We start from the raw sequence: 13,073 nt of genomic DNA, 5'->3' as shown, positions 1-13,073 counted from the left end.
TGATTATATGAAGAAAGCTTTAAAAAGACATAATGACCGTTTTTATTAAAGCTTTGAAGCATTTTTAAAAAGGTGCGTTGCAGAGCCTTGCATTGGTTTCCAACCCATGCTAGGAGACCTTCATTCCTTGTTTACAAACAACATCTCTTTGGAGTCAGGCTAATAAAGTAAAATGTCACTTGCTTTAGAGAGCAAATGGGCCTTATAAGGAACTCAAATTAATAAGCTATTTAATATTCTCAAAGGAAACTGCAGGAAGCAATAGAAATGAAGATGAGGAAGATTAAAAGATTACAAGGTAGTTGTTGTATTTGTGTCTGCCAGCTGTGGACTGGCAAAGCTGTTCTACCAGAATCAGATGGTCCTTACTGCTGTCTTTCACACATCATGGATCTCTTGCACATGCAAAAAGCACACAAGCCAATCCTTTTTGCTATCTGGGAAAGGTGGTTCCTCGAAAGAAGCTGGTGTTGCTAGAGCAAGTTCTTCTGGTCTGCAGCCCACTTACAGGTTATCTCTACAAAAGTCTGTGGGTAGGAGCTGGTTGTATGAATTATATCAGTATTTTTTTCCCTTGGAAACGGTGCAGTGCCTCTATAGTAAACTCTGCTTCATGAAGTATCGTGCCTCGTGCTGCGGCACAGATGGAATATAAGCCACATCTGCATTAGTTCTGGTCATGTGGTGAGGAAAAAGCTGATTTGTACATACATCTTATAGTATTTGAACAAAAAATGTGGTGTGTTCAAAAAGCTTGGACACCGAGTTAGTTATTTTGTCTGAAAATAGGTGAGCTGATACAAAATCGTGCCTTTCTATTTTTATTTGCTTTCTGTATGAGAGTTGTGAGTAGTTTATAGCAAATAGAAAACTTTGTTGGAAGCAAACTAAGCTTATGTGCTACTCTTTCTGAATTCACTGATGAGATCAAAGTTGCACTGATATACCTTCATGGTAAGAGTTTCTACAGAAATTATTCAAGTTAATCAGTTTGTGTGGCATTGCTTTTCACAGAATAATTATTTGTCACTAAATTAGCTCACATTATATACCTTATTTCTGAGGTCTGTTAACATAAAGTTTGCATAAATCTGTTCTCACAGTAAACAGATGTTGATAATTTGGGTATCATAGTAGCTCTAGTAAAGTCTGCAGTCAGCCTGAATAAAGTGCCACTGAATTGTTTTGATATCTTCTGCATTTCATGCCATTTTTAGCAGCACACCTTTGTATCAGAAGGCAGAGATCTGAAGGATGGTGCATCATCAGTCAGGCTTCTTTTTTCCCTTCTGTAAAAGCTGCATTAAATTATGAAACTCTTGCTGACTTGTGTATTACTTGCTGTAACCTTAGGAAGCATATTTGTGTGATAGCAGGTGTTTGTATGTAGGGGATTCTAATTTTAACTGGCTCTAAATGAGGAGAGCTTGTCCCAGTTTTTTCCTGAAAGTGCTTTTGGGAATAAATGTATGTTTGAATTTAAGACTTTTGGTATAAACTTGACGTGAAATAATTAGTAGTGAGGCTTAAATTGTGAGACAGGTATGATTCTTTAGTATAATGTGTAGATATATATATTTCTGTTTAGTTGTAGTGCTGTCTTGGCTAATTAGACTCGAATAATGTGCTGCTAATATGCTGAAGTTCTAAGACTTGCAGTTTTAACAGTTACAGTTTGTATAATTTTTGACTGCTAACATTGTTAGAAAATATTTAGAACTTCAGTGGTATTAGCTAAAAGATGCTAGTGTTTGGCCTTATGTTAGAGTTTAAAGATACTTTATGAAACTTCTTTATCTCTCCATGCATTTATTGCTAGCCTGTTCTGGATTTGATGGAGCCAGATGTACAGTGAAATAGTAGGCAGCATATGCAGTGATTGAATTTGTGTGTCTTTGGATACATTGCTCAAAGAGAAGTTTGAGTTTGTAGTTATTACTCTCATATACTGCTTATTGAGTAACATATTCCAGATGTTTTTGAAGTAACTGCATTTAGGTTAAATTAAACTTAGGTTTGTAACTGCATTCTCTCTTCTCTCAGAAAACAAGCTGAACAGTTATTTACAAACTGTTACACTACTATATATTGATTATTATTTCCCAGTAATTGTGTGTTCTAAAGTGTCCCATATTGCTTATTAACTGTACAGAAAGAAATAAAGGTTGGATAGTTTGGAGGTTTTTCTTGGCATTTCCTTGAATAATGCAAATAACCTTAAAATAAAAACTGTTACTCGTTTCCTTGCAATTGTAGAAGCTCATCAGGTCCGTTACTCCAGCAGGACACATCCAGCCTACAAAGTAAGAGCAGGAAGGTGGAATGACCTTTTTTACACTGGTGGATGAGGTTGATAGTGGAGAATCTGGCACAGGCTGACATTCCTCTTGAGCAGGGACTGATGCTGGGAATCTGAGGTCAGCTTGGAACAATTTGATTAAATGCACAGTATCAACTTGGGACACAATTTCCGCAGTTACTAGTGAGAGATGTCTAGATTTATTTTGCTTGGTTTAATGACGGTTTCTCGGTAAAATCCAAGAATCATGATGGTATGAAGTTGGATAAGGCTTAAACTTGCTACCTAGAGCAAAAAATAAAGGGAAGTAGATAAAGCAACTGGAATAAAGGTAGCATGAAAACTGAAGTCTTGTACCCACCATTCAAACTGTGTTAAATTCTGTTTCTTGAGTTCCTGAGCGATAGTGAACTCCTGTGTTGTAACAGTTTCTCTTGCAATCAAATTTTACACCCAAACAAAATTAATTCAACAAAAAAGTCTTAAATAGCTTGTCTGGTTTAAAAAGTCTGGAACTTCATGACAGTAAACTTCTGAAGCTCCTTTAGCAAGGTTCCAGCACATATGGGTGATTTAGATAAACATTTTTAGCCCATTTCTCAGCGTTCCATGAAAGAGTGGAAAGTATTTTCTTTACTTGAAAGATCAAGCTGTTAAATGAGACATGGGGTTTAAGTGACTTGCAAAGGTATTCAGGAGTCTCTGGTGGAGAGGAATCTGAATCATCTGATAATGTTGTCTGCTGTGTTGTTTGCAAGGCCATCCTTTCATCCTACAGATCTTACTTTGTCCTGTGCTGAAGTTAATTTACAACCTTGGTAGCAAATACTACAAAAAAGCACTGTACAGAAAGAAATCATATGTAAAGAATTTTTTATCAATATATTCCAGGAAGAAATAATGTGTTTTCCCAGCACAGTTTGGCTGGAACAGCAAGACTGTACTCCTTTTCATTATGAAAACCTTCAGGTGGTCTTAAATGTTTTTCTGTCACAGTGGTTTGTGGTCCATTGAAGCTGACTTGGTTTAAATGTCTTGTATAAAAGCTGGTGTATTGCTGGCTATCGATGTGTTACATATCAAGGATCTGAGCCCCAAAACACTATGAAATAAAATGGTATCAACTTTTAGCTTGCAAAAGTACTCCGTGAAGATCTGGCCTTGGTATCTGATGTAAAATCCCACAGGATGAGGTGGCTGCAAATATTACAGTCATATCTTTAGAATAATCACAGCAAGCTTTGCATAAATGTTTAATATTCAGGAAGCTAATTAATTCCAGATCATGCCTTAAAGATCCATTGTCATGGTGAAAGGAGTGCAGTAGCAGACTATGTGCAAAATACGTAAGAACTGCTTTTTGTCTTAGCCACGAGTTTTAATTAGTGAACTCTTTGCAAAACTTTGCACGCTATTTTGCTGTTACTGTTCCTGTTGGTTCAGCTACTCTAGTGTGTAAGTAGAGGCCACTTGGGTTTTCCATCCAAAGATTTAACAATTAGCTCTCATGATTGTGACTCAGAATTCCAAATTGGAAAGATCATGATTACAAATGAAACATGTTATATGATCTGATTATGGATCTCTCTTATTTGTTTTGTATTCTTATGTTGTGTTTTAATTTATATTATTGCTAGTTTTCTGTTTTTAAAAAATAAACATAATTTAAATCCTTCTGATGTCTTAAGTTTCCTTTAAAAATACTGATATATATTTCTTTCTTACCAGTTAGAACGTCTTGTAATGGAAGATGGAAGACAAAGGGGCTCGTGTTGCTGACTACTTTGTTGTCGCAGGATTAACAGATATTTCAAAACCACTGGAGGAAGAAATCCACTTCAATGATGCTTGCCATAAAATTGCTAAACCAAAAGAACCTGTTACAGATGTAACAGTAATTAATAAATCTCTGGGGGAGGAAGTTCCTCAGGGATATAAATGCATAGATGTTACTCCCTCAGGACTGTCTGCAGATCTTAATAATGGCAGTCTTGTAGGACCACAGATATACCTTTGTTATCGCCGAGGAAGGGATAAGCCCCCGCTTACTGATTTGGGGTGAGTGGTTTTTCTGTTCCCGTAAGCGATTTTGGCAGTTTTATTTGACTAACAAGATTTATTGAAGTACCACGCTTTTCAAATATAAGGCAAAACTCTAAAGAGTTTGACTTATTGCTTGACTTGAGCATACTGTAACCCAATGTGGTAGGAAAAATGCATGCTGAGTGCATTTTAGTGAAAAGTCTAGACCTTTGCATTTTGGAGGTTGCAAAACCGTTTATAATTTTCAGTGTATATATTTTGGTTGAGATAACATGCCTAACCTATTTAATACAGATTGAAAAGTGGTGAGTTGTATGATGTTCTTAGGATCAGGCAATGAATCTTTAATAGAATTGAAAATAATACTATTTTACGGTAAACAAAACACTTAAAAGCAATTATACATAAGGAAAACTAGTATAGTTTAATCACAAAGCTTTTCTATTAGAATGCAGTTTGATACAACGTGACCTGAACTTGTCAGTAAAAATGTTTTAATCAGAGATGAGACAAGAGCTGCTGCTAAACTAGTTCTGTTCAGTTATAATTCTTACTATAGTATTAGTATTCAAATGTTAAAGAAAATTATGTTCCTTCTGACTTTTGTTCATCCTGTTTTTAACTAGGGTTTTATATGATGGGAAAGAAAGAGTAAAGCAAGGTTGTGAAGTAATTCAAACTACTCCATATGGTCGGCCTGCTAATATTAGTGGCAGCGCCTCGTCACAAAGAGTGTACATCACTTACCGAAGAGCATCCGAAAACATGACACAAAACACATTGGCTGTTACGGATATATGTATAATCATACCAAGTAAAGGAGAAACCCCGCCACATACGTTCTGCAAGGTTGACAAGAATCTTAATAATAGTATGGTAAGATTAAAAATCTGGATTTTGAACAGTTGTTATTCAATGATGTGATGTTTGTGGAGTATTTGTGACAGTTCTCAGAGGACCTGGTAAAAAATTTTGGTAAGCACTCTCCGAAGATACATCAGATCTTGGACGATTTGGAGGATTAGTCCTTAGGACCTGCTGTGTCACCATGTGCGTAACTGGAGGTTTTACAGATGTGACTATTTCTGATGCTGATTTTACTGTTGTGATGGAAATTCTATATCTAACAACTTAATGCTTAATATGGTTCCGAAGCCAGACCTGCTAAAATGCGCAGGCATCACAGCACTTTTTTTTGCATAACTTAATCTTTTGTTGTCTCCTGATGGAATCTGCAGCCCTGTGTGCCGGGTTTCCTAGGGGACTCAAAAGTCAGCATGCTGGTGAGGATGCTGGCTGCATATGGGAATAGTATGATGTGAAAAAGATCGTGGTGGAAGTTGATCTGCACTTATTTTTAAATAAATGTCTGTAGACATTAACAAATGGATTTTTCAGTTCTACCAGTCCCTGTGTGGACTGGGTTATGGGAGTGCTGTCTTTCAGAAATTGCTGTATCTCTCCCATCCCTAAAAGCTTTGCGCCCTTAAAAGGTGCCGGTCTTTTCTGTGGCTTTCAATGTTCTTTATTCTCATGTCCAGAATTTGAGAACTTCAGAAATATTTTAAAACATTAAGGAAGTTGTTGTTTAGAAGCTGCAAAAACTATGACTTTATGCCACAGTGTTTTACAGACCATGAAATAACAGATGGAATAAGGAATGTGGCCGAAAGATTAGTGTGATTAAAATATAAATGCAGGCACAAAAGAATATTGATAAGTATTAAAGTAATACACAAATGCAGTTAATAGCAGAAACATTGCACTGTGTGTGTGTGTATATATAAATACCTGCATGCATGTATATGTATCTGTCTATACACACGTTTAAGCCAGAAGTTTAATGGAATGGAGAAAGGCTTAAATATTTATATGGATGACAATTGTACTTAAAATTCCATAGTTATGTTCACAAATGTTTTGGAGAAGAATTTATAGGTCTCATGCCTCAGTCTAGAAACCAGTTGTGTTTGGGAGGTCAGGCTGTGCCTGCTGTGGATCGGTGGTTCAGAGCTAATATGGTGCTTTGCTTTTAGTGATCTGTTTGTGGCCATTGTCTGAAGGGATGGCATAACAGGCACTGAATTCCAATATTTTAAAGGTCTGTGTTTTTGTGTATAGATTATGGTCCTTTGTAAAGAAGGAAGAGGAGGCTTTCCTCCACTATTTTCTGTTACGTTATTTTCTTATACTTCAGCATGTAATTAAATAATTTCTTTTGTTTTACAGTGGGGCTCAGCAGTATATTTATGTTATAAAAAGTCTGTGGCAAAAACCAACACCATATCATATAAAGCTGGTATGTAACTACTATTTAGCTCTATCTTCAATTCAGGGTGTACAAGCTTATTTGTGATGTAATACATTATTAATTGAAGAATTACTTGACAAAGACACTATCTTGGCATTATCCAGAAAGGAATCTTTCCCTAGAAAATCCTTTTAAAAGAGTGTTCTAACATAAGCCTTAGAATTATGTATCATGGCCATTTGTTTTAAAATGGCTTTTAATTGGAAGCTCAGTTGTGTTTTGATAGGTTTCTACAAACCTGTGTGTTTCTCGCCTCTGTTTTTGTTGCTAAGAACTGTCTCTTTAAGAAGGCATGTGTGTGTATGTATATACGCAGAAGAAAATACTCAAAAAATTGCTTGAGGAATTTTCACAATCACTTTTCTTCAGTAAACATTTTGACGATGTTGGGGAATAGAGCAGATTTCCCCACTGCCCTGAACGTCAGTGGCATTGAACTCTTAAGTATTTTTGGATTGCGTATCATCTTTATTTTGTTTTATTTATGAGACAGAATTAGATTTGCTATGACTGATGAAATGTGTTGTGGTTTTTTTTGTTTTTGTTTGTTTTAAAAAAAACATTATATTGTTTGAATGCGTGTCATGAGCATGATTCAGGCTTAAGCTTTAATTTACTTATATCCCTTTGAGATGCTGCTTTCTGTAAACAACAGTAGTTTGGGACTAGCTAAAAGGTGGACACTAAGTTTATAAATAAATACAAATATTGAAAAGCCCCACATCTGTTAGTAGCTTACACGAAATATTGCTTCTTGGGAGGAAAAAACAAACCAAACCACTGCCCTTCTTGATGACCGGTTTTTATTGCTGCTTAATATTTCACTGTATATCAGATTAGAATGTGTAATGATTGTGTTTTCTAACGTAGAGAAATCCTAAATCTCTTCACACAATATAAATTCTCAGTTTGGAGTCCCCAGGCTGGTAATGAGCATGGATAGTTTGCCACAACCATGCGATGTAACTGAAGACCTGTATGAACTTCATGTTTTACAGCTATGTTTAAAATTAAGTCTAAACACATTAGTTGAATCCTCAGCTGAGGTAGATCAGTATAATTAATTGGTTCGATTCTATTGAAACTAAACAAATAATCTATCTAATATCTAACATATCAGATATTTCAGGAAACTAGTTGGCAAGAATTACTTACTTTTATAATTGAAAGCATCAGTCTAATTTCTCAGTTATTCAGGTTACCATCTTTTCAACTAAATTTTAAATCTTTACTCATACTAGCGAAGAATGTGAGCTATTACAGTAATAGCTGAGATGCACAGAACCTGCGAACAGAAGTAGATAAATTACTTGTAAAGAGTTCCTAGAATGGTAAGTAGCACTTCAGCCCAGCGTTTTAATGGGTGATTCCTCATCAGGCCTGGGGAGCATGCTGCCCCTTGCCAGCTATTTGCTGTGCCTGATTACTTACAACTTTACTGAAGTTTATTTAAGTCAGTATATGCTGATACACAATTTCTCTGGGCATTTTTTAAATGGAATGAGCTATTACAAATGTGTTTCTGCTATTCCTTACATAACTTCCTTTTTACAAATTGCCTTTATAGGTTTAATATGCAGATATCCTGAAGAAGATTATGAATCATTCCCCTTACCAGAATCTGTGCCTCTTTTTTGCCTACCTATGGGTGCAACGATTGAATGTTGGCCGTCTAACAGTAAATACCCTCTCCCAGTTTTTTCTACATTTGTACTAACTGGAGCTTCTGCAGAAAAGGTATTCTAAAAGCTTTAAAAAAAAAAAAAAATCATGGTTTATAATTTGAGTTTTAAAATGCAGGTGTTTATCTTTTTCAGGGTGTGTATTTTCACAAACTAACTTGCATCTATTTGTTTGGGCTTAATTCAAAGACTACTTTAAAGAGTGACTTGCATTTATTTCACTGCTGGACGGTTGATCATATAAACATGTTCTCCCTTGCTTTCCAATCATGTTAGTCTTTGAAACTACAGAGCTATAAAAATTCTGAGTGCATATACATGCAAGTATACCATTTGTATTGCAAGCGTGGAAACAACCTTGCATGTATATGCTTGTTCTAAAATGTAAATTGAATGTCAAAGGAATACTGCTTTGAGTTGCTTATAAAGGATTCCTAAAATAGCTTTAAAAGAAATTGTAGGAGCAGTTGACTATATACTCTGTATAATCATAATTTTTCTCTCACTTAAATCGTTTCATAAATTACTCTTTCTCATATGACATTAAGTGTTTTAAATGAATAATAGTCAGTCTGGATTTTCACAGCCATAAGAATATTCCAGAATAGATTGCTTCAAAAGATGGAACATTAATGTAACTTTTCAAAGAGTAACACCAACTTGATTTTCCTTGCCTGTTTGGGTGCTGTTAGATTGCTTTGAAGATGGACGTAGATTCACTGACTTCCGCTTTGCTGTCTGCAGGTGTATGGTGCTGCTATTCAGTTTTATGAACTGTATCCTGAAGAAAATCTCACAGAGAAGCAAAAATCTCAGCTGGGACTAACAGCTGCTGCCGAGGGAAAGTCAGACACATGCCGAACAGTTCAAACGAATAAATGCATCTGTCTGCTCTCTCACTGGCCTTTCTTTGATGCTTTCAAGAAGTTTCTTACCTTTCTGTATCGTTACTCCATCTCTGGTCCACATGTTCTACCCATTGAGAAGTAAGTACTTTCAAAAATTCATAACAGTACTTTCAATTGATGAGAGCTTTTTGTTTTACTTCTAAGTTTCCTGTAATATCGTTTTGATTTCAGTCATCAAACATTGAATATAATGGTTACAGCAGATTAAGCACTTTTCTCTGTTGATTAAATGTATCTTCACTTCCTGAAAAAGCCCAGAATTTTATTTGTGATTTAAGTGCTTGCAGAGGTATCTCTGAAAGCCCTTTAAAATTAGCTTTACACCCTTTATCATAGTGATTAGGAGAACAAATTATAAATCGTTTCTTAATTTTTAATACATTAAAGTAGAAGAAAAAATATCTGGTTGTGAATTTTTTCAAATGCCTGATGTGTAATGAGAGATAATAAAGTGGATTTGATTTCCTTCCCCCCCCCCATTAGTAATCCTCTTCTATTTGTGATGAATAAACTTAGTTTCATTCTTACATAAAGGGTTTCCCTTTTTAAAATGCAGAGGAAGTCCTCACATCCAAGGAGAGGTTGATATCTGTAATTGATATGTGATGCCATTTAACATTTTCTAGCCTAACACAGCTTTTCAATACATGAGACTTCAAGTGCAATATTGGTTTGGTTGTGTGTTGGGTTTTTTCATTACACATCAGTATTCTGACTAAACTTTAATATTAAACTTCATGCGACTTTAATTTTTATGGATTAAGTGAGTTTTTTGTGATTGTTTATCCACTTCATTATTTCACTTTGTATCTACTACTTTTAAAATTCTGATAGGGTCAATTTCCAATAATGAAAAGTTTGTTGTTTTTTTTTAACCTGGGAACTCTATTTGGTTTTTGAGTTTTGCAAATTAATTGAATGAGGAGCAAATATAATTAATAATAATAACTGGTCAGTTTACTGTGGATAATTTAAATATAGCTACACTGCCTTGCATGAAGTTAAATAGTATGTAGCCTGGTTTCTTCAGCGGTTTTAATGCTAATGAAAATTGTTTGTGCCATACGTGCGTATTTGAACATTTTCTGCATCCACAAGCAGCCGACCTTGCCCTTCGTGTTTCCTCTATGTTCCTCATGCCTGCCACCATCCTTGTACAAAATGTATGAAATATATAGCTTTGAATCAGAAACATAGAATGAGTCTTCTGTGTAAATCAGTGTGTGTTTGTGGATTTCTCTGAATTTGTTCAAAATTTGGTTGTCTGCATCATAATAACGGTAAAAGTTGCAGAAATCCCACTAAAGGATGTGCTGTAGCGTGCAGTTTCTGATGGATTACCTCTGCCTGAGTTTCTACTGATTGCAGGTGGTTTCTTTCAATGGGAAAATGTGTATTATGTAGAACCCCTACACTTTTAGACCTTTTGTACATTAAAGCAGTTTATAAAACTGACAACTTAAATTTTAAATACATTTTTAATATTTGGAAAAACTTTAACACTTTTTTCCTGAGAAATTTTGCATGGCATTTTGTATTTGGAAATGGAGAAAATTAATTAACTCAATGACTCGATACTCAGTTCTGAGTGTATTTTTGCAAATAACCAGTGGTGTCTCTGAGGTATAGCACTTTATCAAGCCAGAAGCATGACTGTAAAATGGTATTGTGATAGTCAAACATTGGTATTTCTAATTTACAATATATTAAAAAAAGCGCTACTTATTTTTCAGTGTCATGAACCAAGCTCATAGTCTGAAAGATAATCTGGCCTGCTATTTTGGTTGTCACTAGTAGAGTAGATTTTTCAAGGTTGGAACATCCCTGTAGGATTTGAGGCCTGTTTTGGTGTTTGGCTTTTTTTCTCTCAGTCTTCTGAATAAGTATGTACTGGTTTTGTATAATAATTTAATTTACAGGCCAAAATTTGTCTTGAAGTAAAGCAGTTTAAGCTTCTAATGTCTACTAAATCTGTATTTTCCTTTTCCTCTAGGCACATTTCCCATTTCATGCATAAAGTTCCTTTTCCATCCCCTCAGAGGCCACGAATTCTAGTTCAGGTAAGTGTCCATTTCTTCTTAATTGCCGTGTTTTAAGTGAAGGCAGAACAACTGTTGAACAGGTTTGTAAATGGAAAATATAATATTTATGTTAAATCTTTTTTTGTTGTTGTTCAGGATTTTTTCCTAAATTCATACACTTGATTTTTACAGATTTCTCACGGTTCTGATGCCACTTTAGTTAAGGACTTTAATGAGATATTACAAGATACTGTTTAGTGAGCTTGGAAGTTAATTTCCATATACTCTGAAAAAAAAAAAAAAATTAAAGAAAAACTACTCAAAGTTGGCACCTGGTTTGATTTTTTGCAACAACTTTTGAACTGTTTTCTTTTTACAACTGTATGAAGGCTTAGTGTGAAGTAAACAAATAGAATTAAAAGCAGCTGTGAAGCATATATTCATGATTACCAGGTTTCCCCAAAGGGGAACCCAGTTGGATTATCTGTTATTTGAAATTTCACCCATGTCACACTGTGTAGGAGAGAGGAAATCCCTGTCTCAAAGACTTCTTAAGAGAACTGTTGTTATTATTATTTTTTTTCTTTTTTTTTTTCTTCCCAAGAGGCAAAATAGGAAGAGATGTGTAAAAACTTTATTGCTGAGAAAAGACAGCACTGTTCTGGTTGTAGTTATTCTAGCAATCCTGTGGTTTTGAACAAGTTGTTACAAACTGATGTTACTCCCTGTTGGAGAACGCTGTGCAGTTTTAAGTCTTAATGCAGTAGCCTGTGTGCTAGTGAAGTCTTGGGTTATGTCCTTATAGGAAGTATGGAACATTAAAGATCCTCCTTGGTGTACTGGGATATTCTAAAGAAGTGGCATTTATTACTGTTACTGAAAAGGGGTTGGAGAACAGTTACACTGAAACTGAATTCCCCCTGCCCTTTGAAAGCTGTGGATGAATTACAGGTCTTCACTTAAAATATAGAAGGCATCATTTTTCAGTAGTTAATATATTCATTTTTTTGCAGCATTAGCTAGTTTAAATTCTTCTTTATGAATCTGCAGTGTATTCAGTTCTTATTAAGAAAGGAAGAATGTGCTTTGCCTGGTTTTTACTAAAAGATACTGATGCACAGCATTGCATACCACTTCTTGCAGTGCGATACAGCTGGGCTATAGAAGGTTTGGCTTAGTTTAAATTTTATTTTTAGGTGGTTTTTTGTTTTGTTTTTTATTATAGTTGCATAATTCTGAACTTTTGGAATTTTTATTAGAAATAAAAAGAATGCATTTTAAAATCTCTTTCCAGCTATCTCCACATGATAACTTGATTCTTAGCCAGCCTGTGTCATCACCTCTTCCACTGAGGCAAGTACAGAATCTGCGGTTTAATTCTGAAATGTTTTGTGGCTTATATTGCGGAAAAGATTTAGTATTTCCAGTTGTGATCATGCACATTAACTTACCTTGTCTGGTGCCTTTTGTAGCTAGCATATCTGAAGTTTATTTATGTGAGCAGACCTACACCCTGGCAAAGATACATACTTAATGAACAATATCTGTGTTTTTGCAAATAACTTTAGCTGTTGTTAGATCCCCTTTCTAGGAGTTGCTACCTGGGATCCCAAGATAGAGCAGCTTTTGCATTGAAAGATAATTGAAGTGGTTCTGTGACTGTCTTAACTTTTGCGTCTCTGCAGGATAATGATTAAAGAAATGCATGTTTTCTCCCTGTAAATTGCTTCTCAAAAAGAAAAATCATCATGCACATGTCCTGAAAATAGTCAAGAGTGACTGAAGTAATGACTACTGGGAAGTAACTGT

The 13,073-nt window shown here is 35.2% G+C and overlaps 1 protein-coding gene across 11 annotated transcripts in view; it reads left to right on the top strand.

Annotated features, from left to right (window-relative positions):
* Positions 1-13,073, top strand: part of DENND4A (DENN domain containing 4A) — a 46,408-nt gene that overhangs the window by 9,543 nt on the left and 23,792 nt on the right. For 7 of the 11 annotated variants that reach the window (XM_065075936.1, XM_065075940.1, XM_065075934.1 and 4 more), the window contains 7 exons: positions 4,028-4,357; positions 4,969-5,218; positions 6,572-6,641; positions 8,221-8,390; positions 9,080-9,321; positions 11,237-11,303; positions 12,559-12,617. In XM_065075936.1, the coding sequence (XP_064932008.1) occupies positions 4,050-4,357; positions 4,969-5,218; positions 6,572-6,641; positions 8,221-8,390; positions 9,080-9,321; positions 11,237-11,303; positions 12,559-12,617 (1,166 nt within the window). In that variant the 5' untranslated portion in view covers positions 4,028-4,049. The remainder of the gene's footprint in view (positions 1-4,027; positions 4,358-4,968; positions 5,219-6,571; positions 6,642-8,220; positions 8,391-9,079; positions 9,322-11,236; positions 11,304-12,558; positions 12,618-13,073) is intronic. The other 4 variants (XM_065075937.1, XM_065075944.1, XM_065075939.1 and 1 more) reach the window with 1 other exon arrangement.

This window comes from Columba livia, chromosome 11 (assembly GCF_036013475.1).
Source record: "Columba livia isolate bColLiv1 breed racing homer chromosome 11, bColLiv1.pat.W.v2, whole genome shotgun sequence".
Lineage (NCBI taxonomy): Eukaryota > Metazoa > Chordata > Aves > Columbiformes > Columbidae > Columba > Columba livia.
Note: the sequence above shows the minus strand (reverse complement) of the source record. Positions and strands in the feature narration are given on the sequence as shown.